General features: G+C 43.2%; 1 protein-coding gene across 1 annotated transcript in view; it reads left to right on the top strand.

Moving 5' to 3' along the window:
- Positions 1–21,920, top strand: part of creb5b (cAMP responsive element binding protein 5b) — a 37,394-nt gene that overhangs the window by 6,762 nt on the left and 8,712 nt on the right. Inside the window, exons 5-6 of the mRNA XM_073485899.1 lie at positions 10,476–10,602; positions 11,877–11,987. Coding sequence (XP_073342000.1) covers positions 10,476–10,602; positions 11,877–11,987 — 238 coding nt within the window. The remainder of the gene's footprint in view (positions 1–10,475; positions 10,603–11,876; positions 11,988–21,920) is intronic.

The following is a 21,920-nucleotide window of genomic DNA, read 5'->3' as shown; positions in this document are numbered from 1 at the left end:
GTTTCCAACATGTTTTTGATTTTCCATGTCTTCGTGATGAAAAAACAATCATTTAAAACTTGTTTTTTATCCACCACAGCGGTGGAAGGAAAGATATTAATACCACACTGTTAAAAAAAATGATTACGATGAATTTTACTGCTGTAGCAGCTTGAGGTTGAGCTCATTTTAACTATTTTATATAGTGTTTGGTAGTTAAATCTACAGCAATGCATCATATTTGATAAGATCATCTGTTCATATTATGTAGTTATGTATGGTCATGGTTTGTAGCAAAAAACTTATCACGAGCTCAGATAAACAGCCCTATTTTCAGCTTTCTTAAAGTGCATTTTCCAGCTAATCCAGGTGGATTTGGATGAAGTTTATTTAGCTTAGGAAGTAGGAAATTTTCTCAACCCTTTAAGGAACACTTAATCCTTTGTTTTATTAGAAAATTCACGGTCAAAGTTACCAAATTTGGAGTTACGTGATTTTAACTTGACAGTGATGGTATGAAAAATTTGAATATGAAAGAGTAACTTGTAACTAAAGCTGTCAAATGTAAATGAGTAAAAAGTATCTGCCTCTAAAATGTTGTGGAAAAGAAGTATAAAGAAACGAAGATGAGATAAAATACGAGTACCTCAAATTTGTACTTAAGTAGAGTACTTAGTTACATTCCACCACTAATCCGCAGTGGATAAATTCTTTACTGTGCAAATGTTTATTCTTAGTTTGAGTTATAATAAGCAGGGAGACAGTTAAGAAACTGTTATCCTCATCATGAATGGAGAGGTTTGTGTATGTGATCACTGCAGGCCCATAAAGCTTTTAATCATGGCACACTTTATGGATCTCCATGGTGAAAGTATCTGTGAGTGAGAAGAAATCACCAAACAAAATCAGTTTAATCTCGCGTCCATCTGCTTCCTTCGTTCTCGGCTCTGCTGAAGGCACAGCGTGAGCATCCAATGAATTAGGATAACAAGTCATTTTCATTGCTCCGCAATGTTTACTAAAGAGCTTTGAGGCTTGGAATCAATTAGGATTGGCTTTCCTCAAGTCCATTTACTTTAGGGTTGAGCTGGGCCTGCAGCTGTGAAACCTGAGGACCTCTCTCTCTTTTTCTCTCTCTCCTTCAGCTCCGAGTCCCTAAACAAGGTCTTTGGGGAGCTGAACTGACACAAACCAGTGTTAAAACCAGGCATAAGGAACAGCCAGCAGATCTTAATGTCACGGCTATCATTATCATACAAAGGGAAGCCGCGTCCAACAGATTCGAATGCTTTCTGCTTTTCAATTATAAACATCTGGTACTGAGTTATGTCAGAGTTAAACGTGTTGGACATTACCAGTCAACCGTGTGAGATACAACATTTTGTGGAAACCTCAACCTTTTGACTCGTAAGAGGAGATGTGCGGGTTTGGGTGTGGGCACGAGGCATTAAAAATGACATTCTTCTATTCTGGCTCAGAAGAGGAATTCAGTCCCGTTGTTTCCATTACATAGCACAATCAACCTGACTGCAGCTGGTTAGTGAGGAGTGATTACAGTACACATGTGGTCAAATATCCGATCATCAAATTTATGATGATGTGGTATTGAAATACTTAAACTTTGGCTGCGTACAAAACATGTGATCTTATTAAACGGGTCGGTTTTAATTTTATGCCATCTAACAAGACAATATTTATTAATTTTCTCGACCTATGATGCATTTTAAATTTTAAAAAGTCAAGTAAGAAGGTTTGTATTATATTATTCTTATGCAAATGTGACATGGACACTTTATTTTACTTCAAAGTCGTCCACCAGACTCTTTTGCACTTTGCATTGTCTTAATCTGTAAAATGTGTCCCACCCTGGTCACACTGTGTGCAACTTTTCGGCTGTCACATCACTGTGCAAAGCTCTAAAGGAAGTCAATTTGTGGTTTTGTTTCCCATGCTGCTTTAAACGCATGATTTTTCACACCTCAGAGCCACCAGCCACTTGAGCTCCTTGTTTTTGCCTTTAAGGGAAGTAGCACAAATAGATGTTGGTCTGCAGGCCTTCTGAAGCAACAGGGCTTCATGCAAAAACCCGAGTGTAGGGTGACACCTTTGCTGTGAACTTGTTTTCTCAAGAAGATTTGGTGTTATGGTGATTATTAAGGACAACTGTGGTAAAAGATCTTATCAGAATCAGAACTGGCTTTCTTGATCATTTGTACACGTACAATTGACTCATTATATACATTACATACACAGACAATGACAGTGCATAATGAAAACATTGTATCTAACTGATACTTGCCAGTCACAGAGCACATTTAAACATTTCTTTTTGTTTAATATAGATTATAAAGAACATGCTGGTTATACACACATTACATAGGATCAAGGCTGTCAGGTAATGAAAATAAGTGAAAGCGAGGGCAACGCCTGCACTTACAAATCACCGAAGTCTAATAAAGCAGACATTTTGATCCCACTTGGATCTTCATCAGGTCAAACTTTTTGAGAAATGGAAAAAACACTCACATATTAATACATCATGGACACCAGTTGGCTAATAAGATATGATGGCAGGTGTGGTTAATCATCCAAATTTTTCCCAGTAATAAAACAATTTCATAATCAGTAAAACACATAGTGGAATAGCAATTTGCAAGAGCTAATGTGAGCACTTTAAAGCCATATGTTGTTTGTTTGTTTACACAAGAGCAAAATAGGCTTGTATTTTCAGTTATGTTGCCCATCTAGAAGTCCTACAGTGAAAGAATATAAGAATAATAAGCTGCTTTGACAGTGGAAGAGGATGGCTGAAAAACGTACATAGTGCACCTTTAAAGTTAGATAAGAAGACAGGGGCAAACTCTGAGTTGTGCAGAAATGCGCTGTAAAAAAATGTAAAAACGTATTTACATCTTCTTGTGTAAATATGTGTAAATTCACCTCCTCGTCTCATAGATCTAACGTGCGTAATATAGATTATGATCATCATATTAATCCAGCTAAATTATGTCTTGTCATGTCTGAAAAACTTTGTCAAACTTTGCTTAAAACAAATAAAACACGTGCAAAAAAATCTGTACACAGTCTGTCGCAATATATTCTGATCCTGATGTGATAATCGGTAGTTCCGTCAGTTGTTTACATATCTCTGCTAGTACAGTACAGTTAATTACTGGTACCGTAGTGGTTTTGATGACTTCGATTCCAGGATTCATTGCATATCACATTTTTTCAGATTGCATAACGCCTGTTCCCATGCACGTGATAAAACAACTGGGCTGATTTCAACACCCATTGTGCATGCGCCAGAACAGAGAAAGTCTCCACACCTCCACAGAGAGTTATGGCCTTTCCGTGGTCAAACTTTGACCTTACGAACTTCACAATTTAAACAAAACTTCCTTTATTATTGTTTATGATTAGATTACATTCAGAGGAGAGAGGTGATAAGGAGGGAGGTCCGCCCTGAGTTCAGGAGCGCGGGACCTCTGCAAAACGCCTGAGGTGCCCTCATGCTCTGACTTGACAAATGCCCTAATGCACAGGCAAATATGGGCCGTGAAAAAACTGTAGGCTTAATGCACATAGAGTCATAGCAGGTCGAGAGAGGAGGAGAACAAATAAACAAAGGTACAGAAAAACAAAGGTATACAGTGTAATCAATTACAAATGAAGGAAGGAGAGAAAAAGAAAGAGAGAGAATGCAGGATGTACATCTGACCTGAATTAAGATGAGCTCATTGTGTACTGCAGTGGGTTTAATAGTGCGTTTGTAGAGGAACGCCCAGACTCTGTTCCCTCTCATTCCAGCGGGGCTGTGTCATCCCTGCCCCGGGGCCACCACACATGCAGGCTCCTGCACAAGCAACTCACACACAGGGACATGCCTCACAGCTCTGGGGAGCACTGGGATCACAACGCGGGGAAGTGTGGAAAAGGGGGGATCAGAGGTGGACAGAGGAGAGGAAGAAAGGGATCAGAGGTGGATGGAGGAGAGGAAGAGGGGGATAGGAGGTGGACGGAGTAGAGGAAATGAAGGATCAGGAGGGTGGAGGAGAGAGAGAGAGGAGAGAGGGGGGAGGCATCAGATGTTAGGACATGGAGTTTCTACCAGGATGGTGGAGGAGAGGATGAAAGACATGTCTGCACAAGGAAAGGAAAAGATAGATCATGTTTGGATGGAAGAGCGGACAAAATGGGATCAGAAGCATGAAGGTGTGGGAAAAATGCAGTTAGACTATGAAAGGAAAGTGAAGATGGAAATCTGGTGCAGAGGGATGAGACAGGAATCAGGTGGCCTGATAAAAGGAAGAGAAGTGCGTTAAAGAAGGGAGGGACAAACATGCTGATAAATAGTCAAGTTAGTTTAGTCGATGAAGAGGAGGAATGAAGGATGTCATAATTCATGAGGGTGAATTATGACTGATAGTCAAAAGTGAAGTGTATCCAGTCAGGTGGTGCTGACAGATGCCAGTTAAGCCTGTAACAAGATGACACAGTTGTTACCGAAGAGATTTTTTCAGATGCGCTGGTGAAAGGAATGCACTGACATGCTTTTCTACTCTGGATGAAAACGAAAGACAACCCATCTCTGCCGTCCTCAGCCAATGACGTCTAATGAATCAAAACAGTATCATATTTGGTGAATAAATACCGCAACACTCAGGCTAATTTACTCCAGAGTATCATCCACCACCATCTCTCGACTGTGTCTTGGCACGGCTCGACTCAGCTTGAGGCTCCCTCATGTGAGGACACCCCCATCCCAGAATCATCCCAGTGCAGCACCCTCCCAGCATCCAGCCCTCCACTAGCCCGCTAATAAAAGTCAGCCTGTGTCGTAACCCATTAGGGCTGATTTATTTGATCAGATTCGTATTATTTCCTCAGTCCAAACCCCATGGCACTCTCCTCCCACCAGTGATTAAAGGCAGTAAATCAGGGGCAGGTCCTGTGTAGTGTTTACTCAGAGAGCCAGGCAGCTGCAAGCTGTTTGAGGCCCTTGTTTCTCCCTCTGTTTACCCCCGTTCCCATGGCGACTGCACCACCGTCTCCCGAGCGTCTGGAACTTGGCCCCGGGCTGTTTTGGTTACGTTCGAAAGTTTTTTAGCTGCTGTGTCTACCCAGAGCTCGCGGTGACTTCACCCAGCGAGGAGTGAGCACAGCGATGTTGGACGGGCCGAGGAGGGAAAGAGAGGGAAAAGCGAGAGGAGGAGAGGAGAGGAGGGAGGGACGAAATCTAGGGGTGGGCAGGCACAGGGTGGGGGGAGGGCGAAAAGCCAAGAGCATTACATCATTGCTGGAGCAGAGTCAGAAAGGGAAGGATATGAGTCAGTGGACTGACTGCACCGCTCTCTCCCTCTCTCTCTGCTCTTCTTGGACGGCCGCCAACCCCCTTGTGTTTAAGTCCCCAGTACTTGAGTTGGAGTTGGGACTGTGGGGATTGGGACGGTAAAGCTTAGTGTGTGTGCAGACTGCAGGATTTGTAGGTTAGAGCATGCAAGTCCAGAGGGGCTCGAGTTGAGGTGTGGGCACCACGAGGGGTCCAGAAGAGAGTCATAGAGGATTAACAGCACAATGAAGCATTGTCGGTTCTGCTCCATCAGAGAGAAAAATAGCAGGATAACTTAGAGAAATAGACTGTTGAACAAGAGATAAAAGGCAAAAGAGGGACTCAGAGAGGGAAGAAGAAGAAGGTCTAGCAGTGATGTCATGGTGGAGTGAAGGTGGGGGGGGGTCTGTGGTGCGGTGGTGGTGGTGGTGGTGGTGGTGGTGGTTCTTGGGCGGGGACTGTGGAGGAGAGCTGGGCTGAGAGCGAGGCACTCAGTAATGTGAGAGTGCAGGGTCAGGACTGCAGAGTGTCTACCTGCTCTCCCCTGGGGCCCGCAGCCCAGGCTATTATCAATCCCCTCAGTGGAGCCACAGCCTGTCATTATTCACTCACATGCATACACACACATGTTCACGCACAGCTTCATGAACATTCACGCACTGGCACATGCACTTATTCACACACGAACTCTCTGAACATGCATCCACTAATCCACTGTGCAGTCTGGTGCACAATGCATTCACAGGCAAACAGATGTAAACACAGAAAGAGAAGAGAAAACTAACGAGACACTTAGAATGCATTTACCATGTATATGGATGATGGAAACCCAATTAAAGCACCTGAAGCAGAGTAAAGACGTGAGTTTTATTGAAAAGTCTTGACTTAGTCAGACACATTGGTTGTTAACCACTAACTGGTTTTAACCTCACAGGATCAGAAATAGCAACAAAGAGAAGTTCCCACAATCCAATACGACATCTTCAAATTACTTGTTTTTTCCGACCAACAGTTCAAAACCCCAAAAGATGCTATTCGCCATCATAAAAAACAAATTAAAGCAGTAAATCTTTAGATTTGAGAGGCTAGAAATCCGCAGATTTGGGAAGTTGAACTATTATTTTGGTTATCCCACCAGAATTTTCTGCCAGCTAAATAATCAATAGAGGAAAGGAAATGGATGGAGCTAGACCAGTGACAAAAAAAAAAAAATTTTGCCATTGAAAGAAAGAAAATTGAAAACAAACCCACAGAGGAAACATTGAGAAATTAAACACAGAGAAATTAAACACAGACATTCAAATGTTTTCATTTTATTTTGTGATTGTTTAAATGTGTTTTTTAGTGACGAGCTGACTTTTTTAAAATGTTGTCTTCTATTTCTTTTTGCCATTGTCTTTCACAAATAATCAAACGTTAGCTATGATAGCTGACATTAGCTGACATTAGCTAACCTCCAGACCTCAGACCAGCATAAGGTAAACTTTAATCCAGCCAGGTCGAACATGAACAAACATCAGCATAGAGAAACAGAACAGTTCCAAGTGAACTTGTGGAAGCCGTTGCTGTATGCTAGGTATGTGGTCATGTTAGAGTCCTTGGAGCAAAAAACCTCTGGTCCACAGGAGTGAGATTTTCTCATTAGTATGGAGATTATATGTAAATCAAGCTCTCCTTGTTGCTCCCCTCAAACTACTCCTCTTCATGCCAGAAGTGTGGAACGTAGAAACTGAAATCTGGTGATGCTGAAAAAAAACCTGAAAGCGTAAAAAGAATGACAAATGTGATAAAAAACAGAAGATTGTAATTGAAGAACACATGAAAATCCCCCAAAAAATCAAAATAAAATGAAATAATTTTTGCCATCTGATGAATAAAGACATGTTTTACTTGTCAGTGGAACTTTTTCAGTGCCAACACTTGTTTCAGTGTCACAACGTTTCCCCAATACAAGTGTTTCAATGCCAATGTTTCCTTTTTCAGTTCAGGTTTTGTTATTATTGCCAAAGTTTTGATGCCAAAATAAAACAAAGTCACAGTTCTGGCCCCATATATATTTTCTTTCTAGCAGTGAAATAAAAGTCTTTTATACATTTATTATAGTGGGCTTTTCCCTCCAGTCAGTCTAAAATGTCTTTATTTATCAGCAGAGTCAGCACAACACTGAGTTAATCCCCAGAGGAAGTGCTGTTAGATGTTAGTTTAGTTTTTCCTCTGGCTGGATAAACAGGTTGTGTTTTGGTGTGTGTGGTGGTGACGGACACGCTGTTCGTGCTCCTGCTCTGCTGCAGGTGAGCATTGCTTATAGACAGCTGCAGCAGTACAACCTGTGCAAGCTTCAAAGGAGGCCTTTATTCTCCAGCCTGAGCTGCAACACAACAGCAACCTGCCTGTGCTGTAATCCTGACCTCTGTCAGTTATTGACTGTCACAGGTGGCTCTGTGTTAGTGCATTTTATTGTCTTATCTCAATTGAAGACAGACGTGAAGAGAAACTGATTTTATCTTTCTCCAGAGCTGCTGCAGAATGAGTGCCCATTTTTACCCATTTTAAAAACCTTTCCATTTTCTTTACACCTCAGCTTCACAGATGATCAGATTTTCCATAAAAGTTGTCGTGGTGATGCAACACTACTTTAACTCCAAGTGTGGATTAAATCAGCGCAGCATTACTGTACTGTATGTACTGTAAAGGTTATGATGGACATTTCATACAGTATAATGTACTATATACATGGAAAGGACAACACTGTAATGCATGTTGTATTTGGATATTTTATACTCTGCCTGAAGAAATGAGATATGTTATATAATACTTTTACAGGAAACACTGTTTCAGTTTTTAAAAATATGTCCGCTGACATTTTTTCCACTAGTTTGGGGTGAAGCAATCTCCTCAAAAAATCTCCTTCTACATCGACAGTGCAAATAAAAACCTCATGATGCAGTCATCACACTGAATAGAAACCCAGCAAAACAGTTTTTATGCACACAGCCAACAGCGTGTCACTGCCACTGCCTCGTGACTGTTATTTCATCCTGTTGGAAGCGGGCAGAGTATAAACGCTGAGGGAAACTATGTTGATGTAGCGCGCAGCTAAACTGCATACCTCATTGTACTTTCATGACTTTTCCCATGTGGAAATGTTTGGATTCGCAGTGTTGCTCAGATGTCATACGTGCTGTTAAATGAGTGGGATTGTGATGAATTGGGATGTTAGACAGGAATGACACACAGTCGGGATGGTAATGGTCCTGTGTGTGTGTGGAGCAATCTAAAATGTCTGGAGCGTAAATGCACATATTTAGGTCTGGAAAAATACAGGTATTTATTCAGGTGGGGGACCGTTTTGCTCTGGTGGACTGCTACCCCCCACCCAACACACACACACCACCACCATTTGGCCATCACTCCATCACTGCTCACTATTACGGTAATCTAGGCCATGACGTGGTCAATTGATTACATTAACCTGTTGAACACAGCTAACCTAAATGCCTCTTGTTTGCACTAATTTCTACATGCTCAAGGAAATGGATCTTTATTGACAGGCATTCATCCTGTTGTCAATGATAACTGGAGAATTATTGATTCTCCTGGTACAGGTTAGGAATCAAGCGGCTGTTTTTTCGGCTGAGTAGTTGCTGTATGCGTGTGGGTGTAGCTGCACCCTGCAGCTGGTAAACAGTGTTCTTACAAGCAGGGATTTGGTGGCAGTTGTATAAATGATGTCACTGCGTGCAGATGGAGTGGTCTGGGTGTTTGGATGGCTGCAGCTCTGAGCCAGTGGCTGTGACAGGACTGTTGTCAGGAGTTTAAGCTTAGCCCAGGCTTCATCTGTACATGTGATTTATTGATGTGGCCGTGAGTGTGGATAGGCTTGTTGGTCAGCACACACTTTTGTGGTCAACGAGGGGGATTTTTCCCCGCAGGGCTTCCACCGCTGTAGCAGTTTCTAAAAGCGATTCCCGTCATGCACATCTCATGTGGTTGTTATGACAAACATTATTCATTCATCATCGCCACCGTCGTTATTCATCCATTGTACTACATGAAGTGTGCTCGTTTAAAGCGCATCCAAAAACTCCCAAGATGCCTCAACTTTGAACTGCAGCACGAATACACGGCTATGTGCTCTTTTTTCCAGTCCCACTTTGTTGCTGCAGAAACAAGTGGAAACCAAAAATGAAAGAAGTCGAGGAAAACATTTACTCTGAAATAGCACAGACGTGAAATGAATAAATCTGTGTAATTATTTTCAAGATGCCAGAGCTCTTTTCTTTAGTGATCTCAGAGCGTATAATGCCATTTGTTGATATCCAAACATGGTGCTGCAGCCAGCAGGATCCGGTCCATCCCAAACAAAATCCAGTATGACCATCACAACTTTCTGTCTAGTTCCATTAAAACTCAAAAAGACATCTGTGAGAGAGTTGGTACTTTCTTCCCTCTTTGTGTGTTTTTTTCCCCCTAACGATTTAGGAAATTAAATGTGAAACATTCAGTAGTTAATTTTGTAAAGGTGACTTAAATCATTAAGCCTGTTCTGTGCAGAGGTGGGAAGTAACGTAGTACAAATACTTCCTTACTTTTAGATATCTGTAGTTTACTTGAGTATTTATTTTTCTCACAACTTTTTACTTTTACTTACAAATATTCATACATTTTCAAAACAGGCTCATTACTTTAGTTGTAATGCCGTTGAGGTGAATTATGGATTATTTTTTATTTAGCCTCTTTGCACACCGCCTTCCCAACATCACAAGATTGATTTCAACCTATCAGTGCAAATCACTCATGGCAGAGGTAGCAAGAAAGTGCATATGGTAATTATCATGTTTATTGATTAAGTCTTTATTTATTTCCTTCCTCTGTCTGTCCACTGGTAAAGGCTGCATGCAGTGCAAAATTGAAAACCAAGGTTTCCAAGGTCAAGAATGAACCTTCAAGCTCAACAATTTCATGCATTTTACCACATTTATAAACAGTTTTCAACCAGCCTGTGAATTATTTATTTGCGCATGTAAACACTTGGTGGCGGTGGTGGTAGTTGAGATTGATGGTGTTCTATGATAAAGCAAAGAATAATGATATCACTCATCCTCAACAGTGCGAACCTTGAAGTAGTCTGAATGTCTGTCTCTGTGTGTGTGTGTCTTCTCAGGCCTGTCCCCGGCTCTCTGTCCTCATTGCTGCACCTACGAAACAGACAGAGACAGCCTCTGCCAGCCTCCATGCCTGGAACTCTGCCAGACCCGACCATGCCTGGCTCCTCCGCTGTGCTGATGCCTGTGAGTACAACAAGGGAGGGCACAGAGCACAATCACTCACGGGCACACTCACACATGCAGAGGCAAAGTCACTCGCTCATATGTGACGTGAGTGTAAACTCAGACTATACACATACCATGTAGGTTTGCAGTTTAGGATGCTTTCTGTCACCATTTTGTAAGGATCTCCTGTAAAAATGAAGGATTCTGCAAACAGACTTTACTGTAATTAAGTCAAAAAGGTTTAGAGGACCCACATTGGGAAGCAGGGAATGATAACAACCCAGAGAAAGCTCCTCGTATCAGGATTCTAATGATACAACATGTGTTCTCATTGTAACATAAGACAGCCTGTGTTTATGGTATGGAGAAAAAAACCCTCCCATGTTTATTAAATTAAGAGCTAAGCGATTTTGGGGAAGATTGACGGTTCAGGAAAGGGGTGCAGGTTTGGGTGATATTTTTACACAAAACACACTTAGTGCAATTAAGGCTGTGTGTCAGGTTCTCGGCCTGAGACTCTGTGGACAAGGGAGGGGGCAGGGGTCAGGCAAAGGGGGGGTGGAGAGGGGCCATTCCCCGTGGAGACCACCACACCAACCAGAGTTCAGCATCTGGGGGGCCGCAGCATGCAGACGCTCACACAGAGGTGGTTTCTTCTTTCCTGCTTATACTGCTCTATGAACACCGCTCACATCATCACCCTGCGCAGGTGACCTCTCGCCCCCTTCAGCTTACCCAGCTGATTTCCTCACATTCAGGTCTCAGCTGTGACACATGAACACACTGACCAGGTTCTGTCAGAGGCAGGCGGTATCAGAACACACAGGAAGACCGACTGTGTTGTATTCATACAACTAACGTGCACCGACTCTCATCTCGTTCACCTCATTGACACGTCCTGCACTGTGAGGGATGAGGTTGTACGCGTTAGTCCGACTGACAGTCACCACACTATTATCAGAAACACACACACCCCTGTTGCACGGGCTTCCTGTGTTAAGTCCCTCCGTGCTGGCTTCCTGTTTTGGGTCAGCTCCAGTTATCATCACACAGAGCTGTGCACAGGGCAGCCTGTCATGTGAAATCAGGCTCTCATGCTCTCTCATCTCAGCCCCCCATATTCTTCTGTGCAGGAAGTTTCACGCTTTTAAGTGCTAAAGCTTCTTTTGTGACAGCAGCGATAGCATGTTGTTAAGGCGTAAAAAATCAGAGCTAAACAAACACTTTTGATTCATCTTGTGTGAAAAAACTTGTTGTGAGTGTGACTGTTATCATGGTGTTGTAATCCTCAGATGGAGAGACAAATGTCTATGGGCTCCAATATGATGGGTATGCAAGGACCCACCCACAGCAGCTCCTGCTCTTCCACTCACATTCCCTCCATGCACTCAGAAGCCAAACTGGTGAGTATATGCATGCATTCACACGGATACGTACACATTTATGCACACACATACACAAGCGCACACACTTAAGCTCATAGTGTTGCAACCTCTCTTTTCCACTGAACTGTGCCAGCAAAGCTGTGCTCTTAGGTCTGTGTGGATTTCATCATTTGGTGTGTAATCAAAGCTGTGTCTGAACCTGCCAGTGCAGCACTGGAGACTCAGGGCTGGAATAAAGGGCCCTTTATGTGGTTGTGGCTGGGCTGCCCACCGACTGCCTGATGTATATCTTAATGTACAGAACATGTTCTGTAGGTCCTGCAACTTGTTGGCACTAGTTTAACACAGCGGGGAAAAAATCAAATGACCTCATCCTTCACAAAGCAGGCAGTTAGAGCGGTGGGAATGAGACGTAGCTGAGAGCGGGGAGAGGCAGAACGAAGACGGGTTTTGAAAGTTAAAGAAGTAAAAAGCTGAGGAGAAAGAAAGCTTCCACTCAGTCTGACTTTGCATTTTAGTACTGCTAGTAGTTGTGGCTGATCTGACGATTTTAGTCTGTGATTCATGTTGAAGGCATCCACAATCTACTTTTCCGGCGAATCGAGAACATGTTACTTAATGGCCTCTTACTTCTGCTGTTCTAACTGAACAAACCGATAGAGTGCTGAAATCATGCCCATTCCTGTGGACCACCATGGGACCTTATTTTGGAAAAATATGTATGGAAGTAAATAAAGACTACACACCCAACAGTTGCTCGAGTGACGCTCACCAAAACCTGTAACTTAAACACTGTAGAGCTGGTCCTGTATATTAACTTGCTTGCAGAACTGACAAACTACCCTTTCACATAACTGCAGTTGTCAATATGGCCAATTTTATTGTGATTTTCACCTTTGCTAATACTCTCTCTGTGCTGAGGCGGCGCCCATGTTGATGTTGGTGAAGTATGCTGAGCGAGACGATATAGTTCACTGAGCAGTTTCACACAAAACTAGATGATATTTTACTATCTTTACAACAAACAGCCACTTTACTGACTTGGAAATTTTCTTTTTAATTCACAAACATTAAATTTGTACCAAAATAAGGTCCCATGAGGTCCACCGGAAGGGGCGTGACTTCAGCTCTCTATAGCAGGCATGGCATTAAAGAACTATCTTTCACGAAATATTGTGTTTTAATGGTGCAAACAGAGAAATTCACAGGCTATTTCAAACTATCTATAGTCTATAGGGCATTTCAAAATTGGGTGAAAAGATTGCAGTTCAATTTATGGATTGTGTTTGTGTTTAAATAGATATCGCTGTTATTTTTTGGCCAAATCCCCCACCTCTAACTGCTTGTATTGATGCCAATGACTGACAGTATGGCTTTGATTAACGTCAGATTCATTAACAGTTACACTCAGGGTGATATGAACTGATAAATACTGTAGCAACATGACCTGCAGCCAACCCTTGTTTTCAAAATAAATACCTCTGAAAATGGAAGAGGCTCCGTACGAATAAGAGCAAGTGTCACGACTTGGATATCAAAAAAATCACAAACCATTGGCTGCTCTTTGTGTTTGTAGAGGTTCACTGATAGCCGAGCGTGCTGGACAGAAACATCTCGTGAAGAGAGGGAGAGGGAGAGAGAGAGGAGGTAGCAGAGGTCATTAGAAGAGTTATTGCTCTGATAGAGGAGAGCGGGAGCATTCCCAGGGCATTTAATTCTCCCTCTTCCTCCTGCTCTCTCAAGATTGATCGTCTTTGTAGTCTTTTGAATCTCTTCAACTGTTCCTATGGTAACACGCTGGGGTAACACAATATTAGTGTATTAGGCTTATCTCTCCTCTGGCCGTCATCCAGACACATCTTGCTCTTTTTTCCCCCTCCTCCTATCTGTGTAATTGAATTGTAAATGCTCTGTTAGGCCTCCCATAAACATATGCAGTCACTAAACGGCTACAGGCCCCCTCGACCATGCAACTTTCTGGTTAGTTGGCCATTCAGACACGAGCCACAAGCGACCAAACCTGGATCAATTGAGATTCTGATCCCTGATGTCTGAATGCGACTGATGGAATTCCACGATTGTGGACAGAAAGTGAGAGGCTAATTGTGTTATCAGGGTGCAATCTCCAGCAAAGGTTTCATAAGCATAGATGGGGTCTCTTATGTCTGTAATATCCTCACCCGGGCCAGGTCGATAAATACGGCCCTCGCTATCGGATAACTGGGCCATGATCAGGCCCATGTGTCCCCTGCGACGTTCACAATCCAGCTATAATCGCATTACCCCGACCATGTTGACTTTCCGCCAATGGGAAATCTCCGCACTGTAACCCCACACCCCCGAGGCACGGACCCGGACGTTGACTTTTCTGCTCAGCGTTTACATTGCGAGAGAGGAGAAGGGGATTGAGTGGGACTTTGATAGACATGAAGGAAATAGATAGACAGGCAGAGTGAGCGGGGGAGTTGAAAGGCGAGAGAGGGTATTGATATTCTTGAGACACCAAACGGTGAGCGAGAGTGAGAAATTGGAGGAATTCTTTGTGACATGAAAGGACTCCGGCTCGGTCCAGTTTCTCTGCAATGGAAACTCAAATGTGTGTGGATGTTTGATATTTTGTGGTAACTGGAGGCCTCAGTAGCAGGATTAACCCTCCCCTGCCGGAGAGAGCATGCCCAGAGCCCGGGCTAATGAAGGCTAATTGATTTTGTGGTGGGCCAGAGCAGGAGGGAGGCCTGTCTCTGGTGTAAATAGTTAATGAGCCAAAGGACTGCTGTGGCCCCTTGGGGACTCATATCTCGCTCTAAGCTCTCTGTTTGTGCTCTCTGGGCCAAAGACTGTATCTGCATCAGTGCCCATCTTTGTTCTCTTCTATCTCTGATTTTCTCCTTAAGTGCCATCGTTTAAGTGGTACAGCAAAGCCCCGTGGTGTAGTAACCGACTTGTCTGTTTTCCCTTATTGCTTTTAGCTTGTTGTCTGGGAGTGTTGCTGAGATCCGAGTGTTTTATTAGTTTTGGTTCAAGTGTTTTTCTTCTTGTGAAGGACTGGGTGCTCACGCTGCCGGGTGTGGTTGTGTTCTGCTCTGTTGTGGTCTGGGGAATAGAGTGGTGCGTGTTGTGCACTGGAGGTTGTGGGATAGTTGACCCTCACAGCGTAGAGGAAACGGTGCAGAGAGGAGGCCAAGTTCCACAGCGCGCCGGCCAAAGCATTACATCAACGCTCAGAGCCTGCTCTCCACAGGGCCTCGTGAACAGTCTCTCTCTCACACACACACACACACACACTGACTGCTCAAGCTCTGTGTCATCCTCCTCGCACGGTGTCACATAGTTAGACAGCCACAGACATTCATACACATGCGGACAGTCAGGTACTTAAAAACAAGTGACAAATAGGATGTACACATGTGCACAGAACACAGGGATGGAAAGGGTACTTCAATATTTTGCACAAGCTGGGTTTACACTACAGGAGTTTCAGGATGATTTTATGCTGATTCGCCTCTTCCAACAATCGGACGAGAAATCTGGTCTGGGACCTCGGTCGGTACCAAAGTTCTGCCCAGATTCTCTGGTAATGTGAGGGGTTTACCAATCCAGCCTTAGATCTCCTGAACTGCTCACAAATGTATCAGGACCACCCCGATCAATCATAAATGTTGGATAAATTACCACTATAGACAATGAAGGAGATATCCCAGAGCAGCTAACGGTGTTGCCAAGCAACAGTAAACATTATAACCCTAGAGGCTAACGTTAGCTAGCATACTGCTGTTGACATATTTAAAGTGACAGTTAAAATCTCATATCCATTCTTGCTGAAGAGTAGACCCATATTAAACATGTTTCCCCAAACAGTTTCTCATCCAGGTTTGTTTCTTCTGCATTTCTATTGACCTTTTTTTACAGCAAGCTGTTGCGCCACAGTCTCCATTTTGACTACATCTGCTTTCCTATGAGGTCACGTGAGGTGATGCATTGCTCCCTCTGGCTCCCTCTGATAATCTAAATAATATCCTGTAGTGTGTGATGCGCCAATATTAGTGTGTGCATGTTTGAACATCTCTGATAAAGATTCTCTTTATGTGCGTGATGCAACCTGATTTCAAACTTGGTTAGAATTTTACAACTTCTGTGGTCTGTCCCAGCCTTACTTTAAAGACATTTTAATAAAGTGTAAGTGCAAAGTTACCTGTGTAAAAACGTACTTTGATTGAATGAAAAAGTAGTAAACATGCCAGACCTATTAGATTAAAGAATGCAAGTGGGTTTACAAAAAAAACATTTCAACTTATACACACAACAGAGGCCTCATGTCCAAATCAGAGTTTCTTGTGTTACTTACCTGGGCCTTTAGCATAAAGTCCTCCACAATTGGAACTAGATTCAAGCTCTTTGCTCGATCATTCTCAAAGTATAATATAACCAGTGAGTGTCTGCAGTAACAACTGTGACAGAGATTATTGTCAAAAACAGCAGAAAGATCTCAGCAGAAGTTCCCGTATGAATGCAGAAGTCACAGCTGGAGGATCCACCATGAGCATGTTAGCATTTAGCATGTTAGCCAGAAGGTAGATGCAACATTTGTTTTCTTTTCTTTTCTTCTCATTTTTTTTTTGCCTATGCCAATGTACAGTTACGTATGCTAACCTTAAGCCATAATGACGTGATTCTTTATCATAGTGTTGTTGTGTTGTGTCCACCCCTGATGTGGAGATGCACATACAGTGCAGTATAAACACACATGCGTGTATGTGCACTTTATTCTCCTCTGAGAACCCTCCTCTCCAGCTCAGATGGTTTGATATCTTTGTGAGTATGATGAAAGACCTTTACAATCATTTCTGATCTGTAACAAGGGAAGCCCAAACAAGCCCTTATCAAGCTGGTTCTAAACTCCATCTGCCTGTGCCAACTGTGGGACATGACTCAGCTGCTCATGTCAGTGGGACTTTTATTTTTAAAGTGGAAGGATTCGGCATTGTTTCTGTGTCCACTAAATGAGCTCCATATTTTCCCCACATCCCGCTTGCCTGCTAATTTCAGACAGAGGGGCCGGTGTATGAAAATGTGTTATTTATTATCTCCCAATTATCTATTGTTTACATTGTTACTAAGGACAATAAATTTGTCACTAAGCATCGGGCTAGGTGCTGAGTTTTTTATGAGGTAAACAATACTATATGTTCCTTCACTGCAGCTCTCTTGGCTGCGGAGCTGGCACTAGATGGGTGGATGACATAATTCCTGGCATGCTCTAAATGTACTCCTTTTTACTTGAGGAGGGAAAAAAACAGTGCGTCTCTTAAAGAAACATTTCATAGGACACAGGGGGACCAATAATCAAAGTGTTTCTGTGGCTTTTTACATTTCATTTACACAACCCTTACTGTTCTCATGTTTCAATGTAGTTACAGAATTGCAACAGGCATTTGGGTTAATAGGCATAAAGATCAAGTTTTAACCTGAACAGCGAACAAGAGAAAAACTAGAAAGTAACGAATGTATTCTGTTCAGAAATGGCAAGAAAAGAAAACTTGTGAAGCTGCCACAGATGTGTCAGTTTCAACTCTGCTACATGGTGATTGATTGAGCGATTAGCTCAGTATGAAGTCATTTGTAAGCAGTTAAACCATTAGCGTACATGGTAACCCTATTACGTGTTCCATTCATTTTCCTCCGCCGTAGTAGGGGAGCACCTCTGGCTATACCTCTTGTTGTGGGGAGGAGCAGCATGCACACAATAGGAGTCTAACTCCAGGTTTTGTAAGCAACATCTGTATGAATGGTGGCATTGTCAGGGTATGATGTCATCGGAGAGGGACGGTGAGCTAAGAGCACAGCTGAATCTGCAGGCTGCTTCGCCCGGTTCTAGAAAATGTGTATGTGTACTGTATATGTCTGGCTCGCTTTCAGTGCGTTGGCACCCTCTCTGGCAATCACTGCCCTTGGAGTCAAAACACATCTGTGGGCTAAGTGGGCTAAAACAAACCATAAAGTTAGAGTTTACACATTGTATTTGATACGGATCTGTTATGTACATATATGTGATTAGTTGGGTAAACACGTGGGTGTGTGATAAACAGCAGTCAAACAAGGACACAAGGTGAGAAATGCTGAGATGTAGTGTTGCGTAGAGATAGCAGTCAGTGTCAGTGTCTTGGATGCAAAGAAAACCCTGCAGATGATAAACACATGATGTTTCTCTCTATTGCTATGGAGGCGTGTGGTTTCAGAACTGAGAAGCTGCTGGATCAATGTGCGTCTGCCAGTTTATCAGTGTTGGACTGAGACCATAGAGGGGCCCCTCTCTCGCTGCTTCCACCAGTGCCAAAGTGTTTGGTTTGTCTGAAGCACACAGACACATGCTGTATATAGTCATAGTAAATCAAAGTAAACGGACATGCTGCGCTTCAAGATGTTCGACCTCTCACTTCACAGGCTCTGTTCATTCTGTTGGTGATGACATGTATACATGCTGCTGTCACAGGTTAATTTAGGCCATACTCATCACTGCTGAACCATAGATAGTGATATTAGGCCTTGTATAGATATACTTGCTGCATTTTTCACCTTAGCGAGTCAACCTGGCAGAAGGTAAGCAATGTGATATCATTTATGAGATTTCCTTTCTACATTATTTAGTGGCAATTAATACAACAACCTATGATCACGTTAAAGTAACTATGAGACAAGAAAGAGGAGAATTAATGGCGATGAAGGCTGGACGCTTCTGTCATTGTCTACTATGCAATTATAAAAACACCTGAAGTAATTCTATAGTAACCAGAAAGTGAATCTGTCGTTAACCCATGTATAAACCCACCGTGGCTGGTTTATGGACTACCATTTGAAGCCTTGAGTTTGGCATTATGGCTGTCGCTGTCTTGTTTTCTTATGGAGCCAGAAGCAGAGCACGTTAGCAGAGTGGAGCGGTGAGAATTTCCGCTCCCCCGCTCAGAGCCGCTCCAGGTTGTTCCACTCATTACGGCTCTGCGCTCCACTCAGATTTCACCCCGCTCCACTCAAATCGGCCACCACTTGCTCAAAGGAGAAAAATCTACGCTATATTACAATTTTAGCTTACACTGTAGTCTGGCATCCGAAATAACGGAACAGCCAAACCCACGTTTTCCAAGCAGAAATTATTTATTTTTAAGTCACGCTTACATACAGTGTGAGTGGGAAATAAGGTGACGTTCCTGCGTTCCTCCGGCGTTCCATGCAAAATCTTCCGTTTACACTCCCTGCTCGCTCACGCTCTGCTCCGCTCACATGCTCTGGCCAGAAGTGATCATATTTGGACAGGAGAATGAAGCTGGGTAGGACACTGATTTGATTTGACTGAGAACCTGAGCACACACCGAGGTGGCGACTTGTCAATCACAAGGTAGCCATGCCTTAACTCATACCCTTTATCATCTATTTTACTCTAAATTGGACACTAATTTACAAAATGAAGATCATGCTGTGTTGAAGAAGGGATTGCGACCATTAAATTATTGGGAAACTGTTTTCTGAGGTAATAAATCATATGACAAGTAGGGTTATTTTCTCATAAGCTTACATATAATTTGATATTTCTTTGAAACCAATGGAATTGCCCCCTGCTGGCCTTAGAAAGAATGCAAGTTTAGACACTTTTCAGACCTGAAAGTTCCATCCATATTTATATATCATATGTCTTGATATGCCCAAATCCACGTGAACTTTATGTCACATGTATTAAAATTATGAACAAAGAGTGACTCCTGTTGGAACTTTTTGGTTGAAATGAATGTAGATAAAACCTCACGAGATTCTCTTTGAAAGTTGATAAAAAGCAAACAAACTTTTACAGCTGAAAGTTCAAAGTTGATACTTTAAAGCTAATAAACAGCAAGGACTTTTAAGGAAGGACTTTTGTGTATACATTTTTATTTGAGTGGTTACGTGTGCATGTGCTTGTACGCCTAACCCTCTGCATGTCTGTGTGTGACCACGTGCGGGTGGGGTTGTGGACGGGGGTGGCAGTTGTGGCGCAGAGCGTCGCATCTGTTTGTCTTTGGATGACTGCGTGTTGTTTTAGCTGTGCTGATGGGAGGTGTATGTGAAGGCCATTTGGTCATGGTTCAGGGCCCGTGAATGGGATGGGGCTTCGGTCGAGCCAAGCTTGGGTAAACCAGCTGCCACCACCACACGGGCCAGACTGGACTGGTCCAGCCACCGTGAGCCCCCCTGGAGCCTGAGCAGAGAACGAGATGCTCACTGGACTCCAAAATAACCCCTCAAACACCAGAGGGGTGATTGGGGAAAGTTTGTTGAGTCAGAGATTTTTAGCTCAATAAAGTGGAGCCCAGTATTAACCAGTTAGGTCACTGCCTCACCTCTTAAACAAGTGAATACTTACAGGTTAGATCCACATCTGTGTTCTAGCCCAGAACAGACAAACCAAATACTGGTTCTAGAGAGGGCCTTTTGCAAATTTCTTTTGCATTTCTTGCATTTTTACATTTTTTTGCCTTTTTGCGTTTTAAGCATCCATCATAGGGGACGTTGAGACAAGGGGTGTTTAGTTGGTTGCGATCTGGAACCTCACCACTAGAGGGCACTAAAGCCTACACATTGGACCTTTAAGAGTCGCCTTCTTTTTATATTTCTTCCCTTTAAAAGGGAAAAAAGATTACTGCTCAGTCATGTTGGAGCACGAGAGGAAACTTGTGCCCATGGGTGTATTAACAGTGTATGATCCTAATCCTAATGTTGATATAAACATCCTGAATATGTTGATACATTTATTATCACAGGACAAGATAAGGTCTGAATGAAAGATCCAAACACAAATTGGATCGTAGACTACAATTTACATATAAACAGTGAGTGATGTGGAAGTTAAGGGTCCTGTTTCAGCCAAAATACACAGGAGTTTGAGCTCTGTTATTTTAAGCATCTTTGAAATGATGCATGGCTCAAGTCGTCACATTTAAAGTTACTTTTATTAACATGATGACACATGATTTGCCTGTCACTTTTGATTGCACAAATGAAGACAAATGTTGGTGTTTATTATTGTATTCATGCTCTGTCTGTCTCTCTCACTCAGAGGCACTCTCTGTATTCAAGACTGTGGCAGTGGGTGTAGTGATAACCATGTAGGCTGCACTGGAGCAGGGCTTTACAATAGAGGCAACAGTGGGGATATACAGACTGGAGTCAGAGGCCCATCCATTAACTTGACAGGGTGGAGGAGCTGCCAAGAGTATGAGCGCATGCTTTGGAGCATGCTCCTCAGTGGGCGTGTGTCTCGCTGCGCCCATACTGCCACGGTTCGTCCTTAGAGCACCACCCAAAGCGTCGGGCCCTGGCAGAACAGCCGGTCTGTGTCCATCTCCCTGTCTGTGTCTGGAACCACAGGGAGGCTCTGTCCGGCCCGGCTCTGATCAGCCTGGCCCCAGAACCTGAGAGAGGAGAGAGGGGGCGACATTACAGCCTCCCATCAGACTGTCTGCCTCGCCGTTCCCTGAGGAAATCAGTTTAACAGTCCCCAGCTCTTGGCAAGCAGAGGGAGAGGGGGTGGAGGAACAGGGAAGAGGTGTGTGTGAGAGAAAGGGAGAAAGAAGGGGGGATGTTACTGCCTCTCTGGGCGAGAGGGAAATCTAATAAAATTGAACTAATGGGGGTGTGGAGTTTTAGGGCACAGAGAGTGGGTTTTGCAGACAGGCACTGGTGGGTAGTGGTGGTGGTGGAGATGAGGAGGATGGAATTAGATCCTCTGAGTGCTTGGCAAAGCAGCAGAGCCTAACTTGTGCTTTCAACTGCAGATGGTGAACCCATGTTGGGTTTAGAGTGCGAGTAAAGGGGCCTGGGCCAGGAAAATTACCGCTATGATATATTATGCAATTAGAAATGCTGTGCACATGATCACTGTGCTGGTGTAGTGTGAACGAAAGGCTGACGGAGACAGACAGAAGC

The sequence above is a fragment of the Pagrus major genome, chromosome 17 (assembly GCF_040436345.1).
Source record: "Pagrus major chromosome 17, Pma_NU_1.0".
In the NCBI taxonomy this organism is placed as follows: domain Eukaryota; kingdom Metazoa; phylum Chordata; class Actinopteri; order Spariformes; family Sparidae; genus Pagrus; species Pagrus major.
The sequence above is the reverse complement of the archived record's forward strand: the minus strand, read 5'-3'. Positions and strand labels throughout refer to the sequence as shown.